General features: G+C 42.7%; 1 protein-coding gene across 2 annotated transcripts; it reads right to left on the bottom strand.

The window, feature by feature from the left end:
* Positions 1-829: 829 nt before the first annotated feature.
* LOC139470163 (glycoprotein 3-alpha-L-fucosyltransferase A-like) lies at positions 830-18,214 on the bottom strand. 2 transcript variants are annotated; one of them, XM_071252465.1, is made up of 2 exons: positions 18,146-18,214; positions 830-2,167 (listed from the first exon to the last, which is right to left on the bottom strand). In XM_071252465.1, exons 1-2 carry the CDS (start codon positions 18,197-18,199, stop codon positions 830-832), a joined length of 1,392 nt encoding a protein of 463 aa, XP_071108566.1. In that variant the 5' UTR covers positions 18,200-18,214. The 2 variants fall into 2 exon arrangements, with proteins under 2 accessions (XP_071108566.1, XP_071108567.1); XM_071252466.1 differs by lacking the exon at positions 18,146-18,214 and adding an exon at positions 5,585-5,721.
* Positions 18,215-21,112: the final 2,898 nt, after the last annotated feature.

Here is a 21,112-nt window from a genome sequence, read left to right as displayed (position 1 = left end):
GGATAGAGGCACGGGTGGATCAGTTGGATAGAGGCACGGGTGGATCAGTTGGATAGATGCACGCGTTGATCAGTTGGATAGAGGCACGGGTGGGATAAGTTGGATAGAGGCAAGGGTGGATCAGTTGGATAGAGGCACGGGTGGATAAGTTAGATAGAGGCACGGGTGGGTCAGGCGTCTATAATGTTGCGCAATTCGCACTGCAGAATTGCGTCCCTTAGGCGTGCCAGAATCGTATAATCTTTCATTTGTTCTCATTATTGTTCTAGGTTTATCTGCATCATGCCCATTCTCCTTTTTCACCAAAGTGGTAAACGTGAGTGAGTTGGGTTTAACGCCGCTTTTCACAGTATTCCAGTTACATCACGGCGTGTCAGCTTAATGTGGGAGGAAAGCCCGAAATGATCATGATGCAAGTCTCAGACGTTTACCACTTCGGCGAAACCCACGAGCACGGGTATGGTGCTGACAAACCTAGAAACGTAATCGGGATTCGAACCCACAATCATAGGTTTCTGGCGTGCCCAATTGACGCAACTCTGCACGGCGAATCGCGGCGTCTTAGCCGACTGGGCCACCCGTGTCCCCGGTAATATAAACGTCCAAGACCTGCGGGATTCGATCCTACCTTCGACATATCAGGCTGGCCTACAGTGATATAACTGAAATACGCGTCACACCAAACATAACCAGCAAGAGACCGGCATGGCTGAAGTTGTTCCCAAACGCCGTTTAACTCTTTCCTCTCACCAATGCGGAAAATGGTTCCAGATTGTCGCTAAGCTGGGAGAAAAGCTTCAATATTAACTAAAATGAATAAAAAAAGATTTTACTTTATTATGTCATTTGGTAAATGACATTTTTCTCTGGACAACCAGTGGTTGATATTAGCATAGTTTTTCTTAACTAAAGGTTTGTGTAGCTTTTCACACAGACCACACCATGGTAATGGAAAATATACCCGTTGTTTATCTTTTTCTCTCAATAGTTCTATGTAGGCTTTATCATTGGTTAAAAGAAAGTTCAAATAATAACCTAGCTCTCTTATGGTTGCAAAGTCTTTTGAGTCTATGATGTAACCACTTCCATAAAGGCTCTTGTAATTTGGGCCACCACGTACCACTGGAATCACCTCATGCAGAAATGTTTTGAAGAATTTCTCGGTGACATAATTCTCACAAAAGGAATTTTCAAAAGCAAGAAAGAATTTATAGGATTTTAACTTTTCATAGCAATCTCTGCCGCATTTGCTATCACCACACCTCCCGAACACATCTATATCGACATACTTCTGTAATTCTTTGACGTATTTCTCTCTTTGGCTATGTGAAACGCAACGACTTGCGAACCAAGCGACACTGTTCGTTTTTTCTTTCACTAACTTTTGATAACTTTTCCCTTTCAAACCAGATCGCCTTTTTCGTACCATTCCATAAGGCCTCCATATATCCGAATCTGGACGATAGCTTATTGTCCAGTTAAAAGCGTCTTTCCAGTTTTGGGGTATTGTTAAATATGTCGGTGGTTCAAAAGAAAAGAGAGCAAATATTTGATTGGCTGATCTAGGTGGTGGCGCACCCTGGTGTAGATTAAATCCATCTACAAGCACTACATCTGCTTTAGCGAGATCTCGACGATCGTACGATACTGTACACATTTTGTATTTACAACCTCCAAACAGTTCTGAACCTTTTTGTCTTGGAATCCATGCTGGTGCATTGAACCACACAATTTCTTTCACTGCCTTAGGTTTGCGTGTAGTGTGAAGCAATTCTGTAACACTTCTTGACACGCCCTTGACACTTCTTGACACGTCCTTGACACTTCTGCCCGCGTCCTTGACACTTCTGCCCACGTCCTTCACCTTCAAAGAAGTCCTCTTAGAAACAGGTGATGTGCCCACACTCTTTACTTGCGTGATAACGTCATCAAATTTTCCTTTCAAATTTCGCTCGAGCCACTGTTTTCTAAATAACATTCCTTCATGAAGCGAATTCTGATTAATTTCAGAGAATTCATTAGGAGCAATTTGATTTGCTGAACCTTTACTCTGAATTTGATCTAGTCTGGATATTTCACGAAAGCTGAGGACGAATGTTGCCACAGCGAACATTGTGGTCATGTAGACGTGGTACTTTCGAAATTTCCTGGATGCCAGTCCCAAAAACTGAAACATTAATGCACACTTAAAAGCGACATAATCATAATTATGATATAAAACATTAACGCCAGAGAATAATCGCTCTCATTTATCTACGGAAACAGATTCTTTTGAGCGTAAAAGTCAAAATAGCGGTGAAAATGATATGAATGGATCACTGGTCATCTGTGATGACACCAGGGCCCACTTGCACAAAGCGATCTTAGCGCTAAGACTATTGTAAGCCTATGTTAAAGTATGGGAGTTACGATCATCTTAGCGCTAAGATCGCTTTGTGCAGGTGGGTCAAGGTGTTCGCGAAAATGGTAAGCGTGATCTGTCCAACGTCATATCCTGGTTAATCGTACTTGGGGTTTGATTTAACACTTGACGTTGTCCACACTACAGGGTGAATAGGTGTGGGAACCCCACGCTAATAGTGTTACTATGATGACACAAGGTGTTGTTTGTTGTTTAACGCCGCATTCGGCAATATTCCAGCTCTATGACTGCGGTCTGTAAATAATCGAGTCTGAATCAGAATTCATCTCGGCTTGGACACTCGCCCCGTGCAGACGTGTCCTTCCTTGCTCGCAACCCACGCTCAGCCATGAGAGTTATTGCTCTATCTTTACCGAGGGAGTTAGGTGCAATCCTGGAGCCCTTGCTCGTTTACAGGGTTGAAGACTACTCCCTCCGGACTTCGTACAAGTCCAACTCTTCCACCCTCTCCATCTCCTTTGACCTATGTCAAAGGAAAATGCCTCTGGTCAAAGCTCCGGCCAAGACCAAGCCAAAGGTGAAGAAGACCCCGGCCCCTACCCCTGCTGCACCACGCCCGGTACAGAAGGCCAGGCCGCCCACAGCGAAAAAGGCTCCACCAGTCGCCCCCATGGAGACCCAGGAGAGCCTTCCCACCACCCCAACAGCTGCACTGGAACTCGCTCCCCTCGAATCCAGAGGGGAGGAGCCCTTTCGCACGCCGGAAGGGACCCGCCACGGAAGGAAAAAGAGGAAGAGGAAAAGTATCTTCTCCCCCGACTCTCCACCCCTCCCATCATCACCAGCAGGCAAGACTACGGAAACCCAGACCGCCACACCACCAGGCCCCTCCCTCAACACCAGTCAAGTCCAGACCGACCCGGTCCCGGATCAAGATGTTGGGGTTGATGACCGTATCAACCTTGCACAGCAGGCAGACCTCATTCTGGAGCAACACAAGGTCCACCCTAACCCTTGCTACCAGAATGAGAGCGGAAAGATATACCCAGCAACCGCCCACGCCCAACCCTGGTGCTGGTGCTGGTGCAGTACTGGGGTGAAGAGCGTTTCGAACACGAGATTCACAGCTACGCCGCCGCCCGCCTCACCATCGCACTGTTCCGAGCTCTTCCTCCCGGGGAGCTCGACCCCCCCCCCCCCCCCCCCCCACACACACACACACCCAAGCCCAACTTTTTCACAATGTTATTATTATTTGATTACAACCCTAGATTAAATTTATAGGTTTACCGCATTTATTTTTTGGGGGGTTGCACTTCTTATTTATTCATTACACCTTTTTTCCTATTTAGTATACGCTAAAATGTAATTTATTACATGCGGAAAGCGCACGTTAAATCCCCGAATATCCAATCCAATCCAGAACGTAAGTCACAAGCACAGGGACACAGGAGAAGAGAAAGACGAAGGAGAAAAAAAGAAAGAAGAATGACTTTTTTGTATATTTATTTCGAAACCCAACCATCCGCTCTCCGAGCAGACGCTCTACCACTAGACCACGAACACTGCCTTCAGTTTAGAAGATACTTTTATTTGCGAGAATTAAATGTATAGAGAAGTGACAATTATTTATCAATTTTACACTCAAGAAATACTAGTATCAGCTGTTTATAGTGACTTTACGGGTTATGTTGTCCAGCTCGCTGCGTTTCATCGTACTCCAATGACCACATTGCTCATAATGTCAACCCCTAGTGTATCTGCCCAGGTTAACTGCAGACATATGTCATCGTGTGTATTGCACGTCAGATATATCAATATATCTGGTTATTGAAGAATATTGATATCCATTTTTTATGGATATTTCTTTTTATCTTTCCATGACACACAAATCTGATTAATATATCATAATATGTCAAGTGTTTATCTAAACATATCTGACAGATCTGAGTATCCCTATCACAATTTAGTAATATATTTAAACTCCTCAGATGTTATGAACATAATGCATTTGCGTGGAAATTTAAACACCTGGATTCGATCCCAACCATAAGCAAAATGTGTGAAACATGAATAATATTCCTCAAACATTTGTAAAATCGCACTCACTCACTCATAGAAATTTCAAAATGTGGACTATTTCAACAACTTCATCATAGTTTTAACACTAGTCAGTCATCAGTAAGGATTCGGTGTGTACCAAACTGTTTACATAGACGCAGCCCCCGTTAAGATGTGGGTTAGAATTGGTCTTCAGCAATCCATGCTTCTCTTTAGGAGCGAATAACGGGATCAGGTGGTCAGACTCGCTGACTTCATACGCATGTCATCGTATCCCAATAGCGTAGATCGATGCTCATGATTTCAATAACTGGATTGTCTGGTCCAGATTCGATTGTTTACAGACAGTCGTCATAATTATAGCTGGAATATTGGTGAGTGTGGCGATACAAAACAAACAAACTTAGACGTAGCATCGTTTAAATTACTTAGGAAAAATACTTCTAAAAGTGAATTGGTTCACATATGTGACTACCATCACGAAAGCCAATTTTACACTGTTGTAGTTTGTATTTTGATTCAGCCTCTAGGCTAGCCTTTATTTGAATATGGTTTCTTTTACTTTTAATTCACACGGGCCATAGCTAGACACGCACGCAGGAATATATTTAAAAGGATTAATATTTGAGGTATGTCGAGTAGTCATGAATGCTACCAATCCCTGCTTTAGACCCATCCTCTCATACTAACACAATATGCCAAGTTATAATCCGAACATTAGGAATGAATTAACGAAACTTTTAAACATGACTCAAGAAAATATAACATGATAACTACTTTCAATAACAGACTTAATGTTGTGTAAGAACATATGGTGCATTTATATCATTTTTTTCCGATATGGCTCTTTCAATTCATCCTTTTGCTTCATCATTATGGGACCATCCTATTTTTTTCACCTCTTTCTTGAACCTAATGCCCCGACGGCCATTTACATTTTACATATCTGCCAAAAGAAGAGACCATTGCAAGATTCCGGATTCTATCCTAACCATGTGCTTGTTAATCACTATCAAACAGTGATGTACCAGGTGTTCACGAAAAGGTGAGCAAATGCAGCTCCATCGGTGGCACGTCACAAAATACATGCAAAGGCAGGTAAATTTTACATCTGAAACAACACTGTAGCATGTATGGTACAAGTGAAAATAGGGAACTTACCCCATTTTTCCCCATGTCTCCCCCAGGATCGTCCCGGCTCGTTGTCGTCTCCCCCTCGCAAGACGAGCAAGTGAGCCAACAGCCGGCGTAACCGCTCTGTATTGCTTGGAGACACACCGCACGACACACGGTATGGACAAACACCAAACCGTTTACTCGGCGGCAGTGGTCACACAACGGTTTTTGTGTAGTATGGGAGTTCGTCAATAGATGGTGTATTTGCACGTGGTTTCGGGCCAAAATATTTAAATTAACTTTTTACAGGTCACGTTCATTGCAAACAATGTCCGGTTTCAACTTCGCCAATGAAATTTTTAAATTTGAAAGTATTTCGCTTTGATACTTGATATGTGTTCATGTCTTTCTCGCATCAATGGATTTATAGCCGTTATACTGACGTCAAGCACTTGAATACCCGGCGTTTAAGGACAAACAAAGATTTATTTGCCCGCTTGTCAAAGTAACTCCACCCAATTGTGGGAGTATGAATGTGATCAATTGATTGACTCAACTGAATACTCAGGTACGTCGTGAGATTCAAATCGTATAGTCGCCAAGCGTTTGTGATTCAGACAAAATACAAACATTGTAAACAGGGTTATATGAGTAATCAAACTGAAAATCACTTTGAAATCGAAACGATATATCTGAATTGTATTCACACTTATATATTATATCAACCATAAAATGGTTCAAAGGCAAATTATATGAAACAAGGTGTGAACGTGGGCTCCAAACCATGTTACTTAATTAGGGGCCCGACCATTTGGTATTCGTCGGGTGGTGAGGGGATGGGTGGGTTTTGGGGTTGGTGAGCTGGGATTTTGTCTGGAAATTACATATTTTTATCAATTATAAGTCCAAAACCACTTATTGTTAAAATAAAAGCTATGAGCCTGAATATACATTTTTAAGAAAAACACCTCGCAACAATGACGTTTTTGTGGTCCTTTTTCTACGATCTCAAGCATGAATAATTTTTGCCAGAATTATCTGGGACAATATTTTTCCCCCGGTAATACAGACCCCCGCCACACACACACACACACACACACACACACACACACACACACACACACACACACACACACACACACATACTTGCCTTTGCATGTGTTTGTGACTTCGGTACCGGTGGGACAGGATACGCTTATCTTTTCAGAACCACATGGTATCATCACTTATTGATAGAGATTCATTAACACATGCTTCTGATTTAGTCAGATTCGTACAATGGAACCTGCCTTAGGTAGATATTTCTTATGATTATTGAAATTGTTTTAATCCCACAATAACCAGCCACGCCGTGATATAACTGAGATTAACAGTAACATTTAGTCGATCATAAAATTGACACACTGTTCTCTCCATCCACCGATCTCAAACAGATCTGGTTCGCATTTCGGTAGACACGTGCTCACTTAAAGTTCATTGTGAGAGTGAGTATTGGTTTACGTCCCTTTTGGCAATATTTCAGCAAAGTCGTGGTCGGGAAGACCCATGAGCTTCGAATGTGGGGAACTGGCTTTCGACATGGCGAGCATTGCTACAGAATATAGTGAGTGAGTATGGTTTTACGCCGCTTTTAGCTATATTCCAGCAATTACACGGCAGAGCCGCAGGTCACAGCTGCAGTACACAGCTGCAGAAAATAGTCGCGGAACACAGCTGCAGAACATTGCCGCATGGCATATCCACAGAATATAACTGCAGAACATAGCAGCAGAACATGGCCGCAGAACACAGCTGCAGATCGTAGCCGCAGAACATTACCGCAGAACACAGCCGCAGATCACAGTTGCAGAACAAAGCCGCAGAACATAGCCGCAGAACACAGCTGCAGAACACAGCAGCAAAACAAAGCCGCAGAACAGCAGCAGAAAAATAGCCTCAGAACACAGCTGCAGAACATAGCCACAGAACATAGCCACAGAACACAGCTGCAGAACATAGCCACAGAACATAGCCGCAGAACACAGCTGCAGAACATGGCCACAGAACACAGCTGCAGAACATAGCCGCAGAACAAAGACGCAGAACACAGCTGCAGAACATATCCGCAGAACACAGCTAGAGACCAAAGACGCAGTAACGCTCAAATACCAGGCGTTAGGATGGTTATGTTTTCACACATAAATACAATTTCTTGTGCAAATAGTCATATTCATACAGGGTTTCACGTGCAACGTTATGCAAACACCCCTGCTTTACATTCACACGTATGTTTGCAGGAAGGATCATGCCGCTGTTCAAACAGCCATTGTAAAACAGAGGCAAAGAACTACACCACACATTAGTGACAGTAGCTTTATCCTTCCTTGGAGACAACCTTTAAGTGTTACGACTCTGCTCCTGCAGGCCTAGTTTCACTTTGCCCCCCTTTTGTTACAAGACTAACTGAATACCAGGAGCCCCCCACCGTGCTGAGTTGTTCCATTGGAGTATACCCTCTACATTGTGTTCATACCCTCTTCAGAGATTGAAAAGATTTTTCCTTTCCGCAAATGAAACAGTTTATATATATATATATATATATATATATATATATATATATATATATATATATATATATATATATATATATATATATAATGATAATAATAATAATCTATTGTTGATCATGTCACCTCTACATATGTACCATTGTAGAAAAGGGTGTTTGATCTAAATATCTTCCCATTCAAAGTTGCTCCGACAGAATATTTATGGGAAAACTGAAGCAACTATGAAATATCGCTGTGAGAAAAACCTTTGCATGGTTTAATGCATATTTGCTAAACATTTAAACTGCGACACTTCGGGTATAGAAGAAGGTGTGTATGAAAGGTATGTGTCAGCCCTGAATGGCTGCAATCCTCTTTAGAGGGCGTTCAGAAAATCCGCTCTTATGTCAATGGGCTTCCCACCACTAACCCACAGAATATCACCCGTGCGTGATGAGATTATTAGCATAGCCATTGAACATATGTTCACGCTGGTTGTAATATTTATACACATTTATATCACCATATTCCATCAACGTATTCAGTTAAATCGCATGTGTACCCTGTTTGCATGTGAATATGGTCCCTACAGCGCCCCGTACTTGACGTATGAGACAACAGAATAGAGATCAGTTGGGCACAGTAGGTAGGTGTCATCGTACATGGAGGCTTCATATTAATGATACATCCATTTATAATGCGTCAGGACCTGTGGAGGTCAGGCATAGAATAGGTCTTCGGCAAACCATGCTTGCCGTAAAGTGCGACTATGCTTGTGGTTGGAGGCGACTAACGGGATCGGGTGATCTGGCTCGCTGACTTGGTTGATGCATGTCAATTGCGTGGATCGATGTTCATGATGTCAATCACTGGATTGTCTGGTCCAGACTCGATTATTTACAGACCGCAGTCTTATAGCTGGGATACTGCTGAATGAGGCGTTAAACAACAAACAAACAAACAAACATAATGATGATCATTACCCCGGTCTTTGGATCAGTGTGAACTCAATTTTCAATCTCAGCTCCCTGAGGAGTATGCACACAGCATGGTCGCTTTTGGTGATATTATCGATTTGTCTGGCACGTGATTAAGCTGGCGTAGTGGTGACTGTGACGTCATTTGGCTTATTGTTTCTTTGTTGTCTTACATATGCATTATTCCAACTATATGACGCGGCTTGTAAAAATCGAGACCAAAACAATGGATGATATTATGAGCAACATCTCATGCCGTCCGGATACGATACCCTGAGCCTGACCACTAGATTTTGTTTTGTTTGTTGTTTAACACCGCTCTCAGCAATATTCCAGCTATATTCCGGCCGTCTGCAAATAGTCAAGTCTGGGCCAGACAATACAGTAATTGACATTATGAACATCGATCCACTCAATTGGGAACGATGACATGCATCAACCAAGTCAGTGAGTCTGACCGCTCGATCCCTTTAGTCGCCTCTTATGACACATATGGGTTGCTGAAGACTAATTCTAACCCGGATCTTCACGAGTCACGTTTGTAAAGGTATAGCGCATGCTTTGTCAAATGTCACGACCAGCATTGTATGCTCTACGGCACAAAGTGAATAAGGCACACAGCACTGACAGATTACATTATACATTCTATTAATGATATTGACAGGACGTTACCAAAGGGGTACACTGTGTGAAGCCCCTTGTGTCCCCGTCGGGATATGGTTGGAATATTGCTAAAAGCCTCATACAACCATACTCTTTGGTTGGTTTGGTTGGTTGGTTGTTTTACGCCGCACTAAGCAATCTTCCAGTTATATGACAGCGGTCTGTAAATAATCGCGTCTGCACCAGACAATCCAGTGATTGACATCATGAGCATCGACCCACGCAATTGGAATACGATGACATGCATTAACCAAGTCAGCGAGCCTGACCACCCGATCCCGTTAGCTGCCTCTTACGACAAGCATATTCGCCTTTTACGGCAAGCATAGGTTGCTGAAGACCTATTCTATCCCTATTCTTCGCGGGTCAAACTGTATGAGGAATTGAGGGATGTGTGTATCGCCCTTCAGTGTCAAATATATGTAGTGTTCATGTTGCGTATTTGCTGAAACATGCTAAACGATTCTAGGTTTCATAATTATCATTGCTGATTTGATAAATCACAGATACCCGCGATAACTACTTGCTATACTCACTCCATTCGCCATATCACTCACTCACTCACTCCATTTACCATCTCTCTCACTCACTCCATTCGCCATCTCACTCACTCACCCCATTCGCCATATCACTCACTCACTCCATTCGCCACTCACTCACTGCATTCGCCATCTCACTCACTCACTCCATTCGCCATCTCACTCACTCACTCCATTCGCCACTCACTTATCTAAAAATAGTGCCTAGCGTTATAACTGTTTTCAAACACACTATGAGAGCAAACGTACATCGCTATAGGGTGTGGGAGGTCTTGTCTGTGTGCTTCATGCATGCCGGTGAGGAACATAAGCGTGATGTTTGTATATACTGACACAATGAGGATTGTGTCGATCCTGTACGGTACATGCCGGTGAGGAACATAAGCGTGATGTTTGTATATACTGACACAATGAGGATTGTGTCGATCCTGTACGGTACATGCCGGTGAGGTACATAAGCGTGATGTTTGTACATACTGACACAATGAGGATTGTGTCGATCCTGTACGGTACATGCCGGTGAGGAACATAAGCGTGATGTTTGTACATACTGACACAATGAGGATTGTGTCGATCCTGTACGGTGCATGCCGGTGAGGAACATAAGCGTGATGTTTGTACATACTGACACAATGAGGATTGTGTCGATCCTGTACGGTACATGCCTCTATTCAGGATAACGGCTTGTGATGTGCACTGTAATGTACCGCTTCACCTGTGATGAATATAGACTGCACTATAACTTTTCACTTTGAATATATCCATACCTTTCTGTCAACACATACATGATACTTATTATTATCATCATCATCATCTTCTTCTTCTTCATAGTCATCATCATCATCATCATCATCATCATCATCAGGGGGCACGGGTGGCCCAGTCGTCTAATGCGCTGCGATTCGCTGTGCAGAGTTGCGTCCCTTGGGCATGCCAGAAACCTATGATTGTGGGTTCGAATCCCGGTTCGCCCCGATTATGGTTCTAGGTTTGTCAGCACCATACCCGTGCTCGTGGGTTTCACCGAAGTGGTAAACGTCTAAGACCTGCATCACTTCGGGCTTTCCTCCCACATTAAGCTGACACGCCGCATTATAACTGGAATACTGTTAAAAGCGGCGTTAAACTAAACTCACTCATCATCATCCTTATTATAATTATTATTTTTATTATTTAACTGCGTTTTATTAATGCACCAAATCCATCTTTTCTAAGCATGCTCAAGCGCGACACTATTACCTCGGTCACTGGATCAGTGCACATGTCTACGGAATTTCTTTCTCAGCTCCCTCCCTGGGGAAAATACAAGCTAAGCTACACGGGTAAACGTCACTTTCTCGTCCTGTCGGATACCCATTTACTGCCCCAAACTGTTCTCAGTCGTCAACGTTGCAGAACCCGGTCACCCATCCAACTCTTCTCCGCAACCAACGTTGCTTAACTTCGCCTGATAAACCTGTGCGTTTTACAAGGAACCAATAATGCCATTCCAATATCCCCAAAGAGATTACAAAGAAAGAAAAACAGATTTTGTCACGAGTCACCGAATGTAGGGTTAATATATTCTCTTAAACTTTCCACGAAATCGATTGTGTTCCACAAATTGCAACACGAAAAACACGTATGTAATTATCAGTGCCTGTGACGTCAGAGTGACGTCATAAGTACGTCATCTACGAGAAGCAGTGACAAAGTTCAGGAACAGCCTTCTCCGACATCATGATGAGTGAGAGGATTTTATTTCGCTTTTAGCAATATTCCCGATATAACAACACCGCTGGGGACACCAGAAATGAGCTCCTCACCTTGTAACCATGTAGGGAATCTAACCCAGACCTCCTGTATTATATATCTTTTCCCACCTGCAACATCTTCAAACCCCAGCGTCTACTTGTTTATTTTCCGATTTTTTAACTTAACACGAACGCACGCAAAGCCTCGTTCCCTCGTGCACGGCCAATACAGCGCAACCGCAGCCTACCCAGAGAACCAGGCTGAGGTACCATGTTTGTTTGTTTGTTCTTTAGAGTTTTCGTTTGCCGATATTCTGTCAACACAGATTGTCCTAACAGGATCTGAATTGACCTTCTGTTCCCTGCTTTCGTGACGTTATGAAAAGCTAAGGCAAGGTATTGATTGTTTGTTGCTTAACGCCGCACTCAGAATTATTCCAGTGATTGGCATCATGAGCATCGATCCACGCAATTGGGATACGATGACATGCATCGACCAAGTCAGCGAGCCTGACCACCCGGTCCAGTTAGTTGCCTCTAACGTCATGCAAAGTCGCCTGTTACGGCAAGCATGATCATCAATAAGACATCATGATCATGTACCGAACATTTCTGAATCACTGCGAAAAACACATCTTAATATCGGAAAACAACAACTGCCATTCAAATAAGCAATTTAGTCACGTCATTTAGTCCAAACCAAAATACAAGAAACATCATTATTTCTCTGGTCTTAAAGCATGCAACGAGTGTAACATTGACCAAAAAAAGTTTGATAGGCATTACTCAGAAGTTGACGGATGACAAAATAGACACAATTTATGGATAACAACTTCTTTAATAACTGTGAAGGAGACGTTTCCGTATAGATCCTTATACCGTTGGCAAGCAAGACTCAGCAGTCGCCTTCACAGTTATTAAAAAAGCTGTTATCCCTAAAGTGTGTCTACATTGTTGTCCTAAAGCTTGTCATAAAATTATACTCAACGGCTTGAAGATACGAAGTAGCACGTGTTTAATTTGACACAGTGGATTTGCAATCCAGCAGACGTCCGATTAAACGTAATTCGCAAAACAAACAATTTATTGATGAATACTATAATGTCCTGCCATACTGTAGCATAAACGTACGATCGTCGTAGCGCGAAGACTGATTTGTAAGGAGTACTTCTTTTGCGACACAACCCTTCGCTCTAGCCGTTTGACTACCTTTGTCCTTTCTTGCTAAAGGTACCATCCTCAATACAAGCCTTTTGTACTTACTGTTAAATCAGTACGTGTCAATACAATTGGACCGGTCTTGTTGCAAGGTGCGGGAGCCTTCAGTTGTTGTGTCTGGGGAATTCCTGATGTCATGGTGTACTAGGTGTGCATTCCGACTGCTAATGCTAATGTCATGCAGGCCCGTGCCTGAGGGAAATACGAGCACAACAGCATCCCGGCACGTGTTTGTTGTCTTTTTGAAGTCTCGTGTTTTCATCTCCCAGCACTGTTACTGAGTACAGACTAGTTTTGATATTGCAGGACTTATTCTGATTTATTTTGTGTAAATATAAATATCTTATCATGTTTAGTGAGCTGTTAATTAATATGATAAGATGATAATAACTTTTGTTGCACAGCTCAGTACTTGTACAAACATTGATCTAGCATAGTTCTAGTTAATTTTCTTTTCATCTTATTGTGCTGTAAACTGTTCAGCTTGGGCCATTTGCCAGTTGTATTTTTCTGCCTATCTATCTATCTATCTATCTATCTATCTATCTATCTATCTATCTATCTATCTATCTGTCTGTCTGTCTGTCTGTCTGTCTATCTCTCTGTCCGTCTACGTATCTATCTGTCTTCCTGTCTGTCGGTTGTCTATTTATCTATCTGTCTGTCTATTTACGTATCTATCTATCTATCATCAGCATCTATATACCTAGCAAGCTAGCTATCATTTATCTATCCATCCGTCCATCTATCTGTCTGTCTGTCCATCTACCTATCTAGCTGGCTAGCTATTATCTACCAATCCATCCGTCTGTCTGTCTGTCTGTCTATCTATCTACCTATCTAGCTGGCTAGCTATCATCTACCTATCCATCCATCCATCCATCTTTCTGTCTGTCCATCTACCTACCTATCTAGCTATTATCTACTTATCTAGCTCCCTATCTACCATCTATCAATCAGTATAGCTAGCTAGCTATCAAAATATCTATCTACGTATCTATCAATCCATCATCTTTGCATTATCGCCCCCATTAAGCTTTGTGTTGTCAGAAAATGTACAACTTTTCGAAAATATCCTATCACGTTTGGTAAACAGTAATTATACGCAGAAAACCTTTGCTTACAAAACTCAGTACAGTCAGGGACTTAAATAGCATAACCCTAGTTGAGGTAAGGTGAATTGGTTTTCAACGTTGCGTTCAAGACGATTTAACTTATATAGCGTGTATGTCGCTACTTGTACAAGCCCACTGATATACCATGCCACAGTTTAAGATGTATACCCCACTCAGACACAGTTTACTGACTCCGAGCTGACCAGTCCTTGTTTTTAGACCCTTAATGCCGAGCTCCAGGTGGGGTAGGAACAAGTACCATCTTTTAACGTCGTTTGGCGGGCGGGAATCGAACCACCGACCCTCCGTTCTGTGTACTAACGCCAGTCGACTATCCTATATTTAGCGAGCTGTAATTAAACGCCGCGTAACTGAGGGTGCAAATATCCGAGTGTGCATTGTCACTTGACCCGTGAAGATTACGGGGTAGATTAGGTCTTCAGCAACCCATCCTTGCCGTAAAAGGTGACTATGCTTGTCGTAAAAGGAGACTAACGGGATCGGGTGATCAGGCTCGCTGACTTGGTTGATGCATGTCATCGATCCCAATCGCGTGGATCGATGCTCATGTTAATAATCACTGGACTGTCTGGTCCAGACTCGATTATTTACAGACCGCCGTCATATAGCTGGAATATTGCTGAATGCGGCGTTGAACAACAAACAAACAAACCAACATTGTCACTTAATCAGTATTCCCTAAAACAGATATCGTAGCTTGTTTAGCTTTGTAAAATGTACCCACCTACCTGCCGGATAACTAGGGATGGGGGGTTACCTGTCACAGAACGTTAAGTGACATAAAAGGTATATCCCTACTTATGTTTATTATTGTGTAAAATGGAATGTTATTAAACTCAGTATAATATGCTTCTATATCCTAGAAGTGTGAGTGAGTGAGTGAGTGAGTATGGTTTTACACCGCTTTTAGCAATATTCCCCATGTCGAGAATCGAACACGGGTCTTCGGCGCGACGAACGAATGCTTTAACCAGAAGGTTACCCCACCGCCCCTCATCAATCTGTGATGCCATTAACATACATAAACATCTGAAATTCTTACACATTATTGCTTTTTGTGCAACATACGTGCCTCTCGTCACACATTTCAGAAGGAAAAATAATTTCCTCAGTCTAGATTGTCACCCCAAAAGACAGGTGTTTTATCTTTCAACTGCGTGCGTCCACACTGGAGAATCAACTTTGAAGGCGAATAAGGAAGTCACCGCCCCTGAACCATAGTATTTTCCCGTTCGCCAAGCCCTTAATGTAATACTTTAGCCCTAAATGAAGTCTAGATTTTCAACAGGCTCTGAATCGCAAATCTCACTGTTTGTTTGTTTGTTTGTTTGTTTGTTGTATGACGCCGTACTCATCAATATCCCAGTTATATGACAGCGGTCTGTAAATAATCGAGTCTAGACCAGACAAGCCAGTGATTGACATCACGAGCATCGATCTACACATTTGGGATGCAATGACATGCATCAACCAAGTCAGCGAGCCTGACCACCCGACCCCGTTAGTCGTCTCTAACGACAAGCATAGTCGCATTTACGGTAAGCATGTGTTGCTGAATACCTGTTCTAACCCAGTCTCGCGTGGGCTCCTTTCATGTTAAATGTAGCTGCCCGTTTCTCTGAAAAATATAATTATCAGAGACAAAGCGTTTGTCTTGTTGATGAGGTTAGAACATGTCGGAGAGTTGTTTGAGGTAATTCTGAAAGTACAAAAATGTGCGAGATTTGTTTGATGGGTTAAAAACGTGTGCTTAGGTATTCTTGTACATAAAAGTCATAGCACTGTTGGGAGGATGATTTATAAGGAAAACAGGTGACTGTTTGAGTGTTTGCTTCATCAAAACAACTTTATAACAACGTATATCTTTCTTTGTCGCTACCATTGCTGAAACTACCAACTCCATGGTTCAGTCGATAGAGCGTCGCTGGAGAGCAGAAGGTCGGGCATTCGGTCCCCGACCGCACCATGGGATAAAACAAGGACTGGTCGGCGCGGAGTCAGTATACTGTGTCTGAGTGAGGTATCCATGTTAAAACCGCGGCATGATATCTCAGTTAGTTGGCGCAATAAATCTGGCATTCATCCGGCCTTGAACAAGCAGACACGCATGCACGCACACATGAATGCAAAACGTGCAATGGTGCACGAAACGTTAAAGCCCGTTCCACCTCACTTCACACCGCCGCGATTCGCTGTGCAGAGTTGCCTCCGTTGGGCACACCAGAAACCTATGATTGTGGGTTCGAATCCCGGTTCGCCCCGGTTATGTTTCTAGGTTTGTCAGCACCATACCCGTACTCGTGGATTTCACCGAAGTGGTAAACGTCTAAGACCTGCATCACTTCGGGCTTTCCTCCCACATTAAGCTGACACGCCGCGATATAACTGGAATACTGTTAAAAGCGGCGTTAAACCCAACACACTCACTCACCTCACCCAGTAGAACATGGTTCTGGGGTTTTGTATCGAGATTAGATATTTATTCAGCTCAGCTACAAAACCAGATATTTTAAACCTTGCAACAATGTTATTTCTTTATTTTTCTCACAGTCTGAAGCACAATAATTGTTTTCAAACAGTTCGGCAAATGGTCGGTCCCTTTATGTTTTCTAACATCTTGACCAGCACATTGTGACAACACTACAGGGGGGCATTCAATGAAGTGAGTGAGTGAGTTTGGTATAACGCCGGTTGTTACATCCCGTTGCATGTTCACGTTATGCGCCAGAAACAAGCCTCAAGTAATGACGATTGTTTATACTTACCACTTTGATGAAACCCACAAGCACGATATGATGCTGACAAAGTGTTAAACACAATGGAATTGTGGATTCGAACAAACGATCATAGGTTTCTGTCACGCCAAAGGGAAGCAACTCCTCACGTCGGATTACAACGGATTATGAAAAAGAAATTACTGGAAAATAAACCCTGAAGGTATTTGACATTCAACCCACAATCTCCGGCCCCTTGGCCGACTGGTGGAGTGAGTGAGTGAGTTCGGTATAACGCCGCTTTTAACAGTATTCTTGCTATATCGCGGCGTGTCAGCTTAATGTGGGAGGAAAGCCCAAAACGATGCAGGTCTCAGACGGTTACCACTTTGGTGACGAGCACGGGTATGGTGCTGACAAACCTAGAAACATAATCGAACGAACTGGGATTCGAACCCACGATCATAGTTTCCTGGCGTGCCAAAGGGACACAACCATGCACGGCGAATTGCAGCGCTTTGATGACTGGAAGCTAGAGGAACAACCATTTGCAGCGGTTAGACCACACGGGTTGGCGCAAATAGGTCTCTTTCGGGACCAGCTTGGCTCTGCATCCAATTATAAATACTACTAGACCACATGCCTGTCTGTCCCATGTTTCTGAAACGTTCATTCGCACACGTTTCCTATTTGTCATATTTTCATTCCAATATCCGCTACTTTGCTTGAACGGAAAATCTATTTAGCTGACTATACACAGTTTTGACGAGCGTCGGAAATATTTTCTTAACTGAATCTGTGACATTTTTTGCGTTTTCGCACATGTTAAACATCCTTCACCAACTTCAACGAACAGACAGAGCATTCACTTACACACTCTCTCTTTCTCCCTATCCCACTGTTTCCTTCCTCCTCCCTTGCCTTCTTTCCCACCCCCTTTTTCTCCCCTTCTCCACTTCTCTGAGAGTAACCCTTAAACGCAGTGCTTAGACATTATCCGTATCTAAGAATAGCATCACCAGTCAGTCTCTGCAAATACAACGCCATCGGGTAACTTTCTCACGTTCAGCGGATCATACCTAACATCTGTATTCTTACCTTCATATTGTCCGACCATGGGCAGTCCAGTCTGGGTGCTATCCATCCAACCATACGTAGTTCCTCCTGTCGGCCCCTGGTTCCCCTCCCCTCGACCAAGCAGTCTATGTTCTCTATACTCCAAGCACCGGATGTCTCGTTAAGATGTTCACAGCTGCAGCGTCGGATTCGATAGATTTGGTTACGTTAGTAATGACTTCGCGTTGATGGAATTGTAACGGTTAAGGACCTTTTTGTCTCATGCAGGGTGGCTTAATGGTTTGTGTGTTCGCTCATCATGAAGAGGTCCTGGGTTCGAGTATTCTAGGAAGCATATTAGTCCATACGATTGTGGAATACACACACACACACAAACACACACACACACACACACACAATATATATATATATATATTGTATGTGTGTGTGGTTGTACGACAGACCGTCTCCGTGGTCTAGAGGTAGAGCGTCCGCCCGGATAGCGGAAGATCCGGGTTCGATCCCCAGCCGCGTCATACCAAAAGACGTTAAAAGATGGTACTTCTTGTTGCTGTTGCCCTGTCTGGCGCTCGGCATAATAGGGCTCAAACGAGGACTGGTCGGCTCGGAGTCAGTATACTGTGTCTGAGTGGGGTATTCATGGTATCTCAGTGAGCTAGCACTTAAAATCGGCATCGGTCCGGACTAGTACACGCAGCCACACACACACGCCCTGCACGTCGCTATATAAGTGCAATACTTTTGGACGCGACGTTAAACCCAATTTCACCTCACCTCATTGTACGATAAACAACGACCACGTGTCGTTATTTCTTATATGAAGGCGTCGCAATTCGCTGTGCAGAGTTACCTCCCTTAGGAACACCAGAAACCTATGATTATGGGTTCGAATCCAGGTTCATAGGGATTATGCTTCAAGGTTTGTCAGCACTTTACCCGTACTCGTGTGTTTCACCAAAGTGGTAAACGTCTGAGACCTGCATCACTTCGGGCTTTCCTCCGACATTAAGCTGACATGCCGTGAAATACCTGGAATACTGTCACAGGCATAACAACTCACTCATTCACACAAATGAGATGTCAATATTATGTACAGAATCTTTAAGGATGATGATGAAATGTACAAGTTTTAACAATAGTTACCCATATTTTGATAATGATGACTGCCTCAATAGAATCCGACCATGGCAATGTCGGACAAGTACATTTAATGCACAGGTGGGTAGTTCCCGCATATTCTCACTGTTGTGTTTCAGTGTGTGTTGTGTGTGTTGGAGTGTGGTGGGTGTTGGGGGCCTCAACACTTATGGGATGAAGTTCTTTATCCGACATCGAACCTTTGATCTGGACAGTTATGCCACCAAGGAGTTGTTATGCCTGTGACAGTATTCCAGTTATTTCACGGCATGTCAGCTTGATGTGGGAGAAAAGCCCGAAGTGATGTAGGTCTCAGACGTTTACCACTTTGGTAAAACACGAGTACGGGTAAAGTGCTGATAAACCTTGAAGCATAATCACTATGAACCTGGATTCGAAACCACATTTATATATTTCTGGCATACCTTATGACATCTCGCAGGACATCGAATTGCGGTCATCACCAAGAATAAAAATGCAATAAAATGTATTTTATTTTATTACGAATTCATGTAAGTGAAAATACAGAAGAAATAATCGTGACACATATACAAACTTATGTATATACATAAAATATAAATAATTTTGATACCGTTTTCTTACAAATTGTTGAAACATTACACGTTGATATGTTTTAAAATACAATATCATTCCTTTTACGTCCCATGGTTTGCTTTTTCAAACTGACCATAGTCGTCGGGCCATACCAAAACAAATCGACACCTAACGTAACACGTGACCTAAATACGTCAACATTCAATTGAATCTACCTTTCTGCATACATCAACAATAAAAGAATTGTTAACGTTATACTAAGACACCCACTGTAGACCAGCTAGTTCATACAATATCCAGAAATCCCGACCTCTTGGTGACCGATAGATCATACAATATCCAGAAATCCCGACCTCTTGGTGACCGATAGATCATACAATATCCAGAAATCCCGACCTCTTGGTGACCGATAGATCATACAATATCCAGAAATCCCGACCTCTTGGTGACCGATAGATCATACAATATCCAGAAATCCCGACCTCTTGGTGACCGATAGATCATACAATACACGATATCCAGAAATCCCGATCTCTTGATGACCGATAGTTCAAACAATATTCAGAAATCCTGACCTCTCGTTTATACAATAGATATTAAGTAACAATGATTTGCTAATCATTTAATCCAGTCGATTTTGATGTAAACGGTACAGTCCAGTATAACGAGGTGTCGTACTTCTCATATGAATAATAATTCCCAGCTCAACATACCCAAAGAGCCAGTATGATAGAAATTTATCTTTACTCCATTTACCAATAACATTCAAGTATTTTCATTGTAAGGTAAGATAAAAGTTTTAATTGGCCCCAACCTTACAGTTTCAACACAAAACATATTCAGACTGAAGACTGCCCAAAACTAATTTGATCAATGAAACATTTGAGAGCTACGTATCTCTGTGACGTCCAACTATTGAAAAATAAAAAAAAAACACTGTGATGAGATATTCCGCTGTTTTCATGTTATATACAGTGGGGGATTTCAACGGGGCCTTGAACAATATCTAATCATATCGCGATTGTCAGCCTGATGTGGGTGTAGTTAGAAGTTATGCAGTTCTTTGAGCATAGGCGTGGTGCTGAGAAATCTAGAAAATATAATCAGGGAAAATCTGGGATTTGAACCCACGATCCTAGGTTTCTGGCACGCCTGAAGAAGGCAAGTTTGCATAGCGAAATTCTGCGTCTTAGATGACTGGGCCACTGTGCCCCTTTGCAAATAGAAAAAGGTGGCATTCCAGACGGTAGACTAACGCCAAGTGTCTGAAAATATATAACTTTGATGGAAACAAAC

This window comes from Haliotis cracherodii, unplaced genomic scaffold (genome assembly GCF_022045235.1).
Source record: "Haliotis cracherodii isolate W230 unplaced genomic scaffold, xgHalCrac1.p SCAF_20, whole genome shotgun sequence".
NCBI lineage: Eukaryota > Metazoa > Mollusca > Gastropoda > Lepetellida > Haliotidae > Haliotis > Haliotis cracherodii.
This window is presented reverse-complemented; position numbering and strand designations above follow the sequence as displayed.

Coding starts and splice junctions, on each gene's coding strand:
- LOC139470163 (XM_071252465.1), bottom strand. CDS start 18,199: ATGGTTGGATGGATAGCACCCAGACTGGACTGCCCATGGTCGGACAAT. Junction 2,168..18,145: donor CATGGTCGGACAATATGAAG/GTAAGAATACAG, acceptor TTAATGTTTCAG/TTTTTGGGACTGGCATCCAG.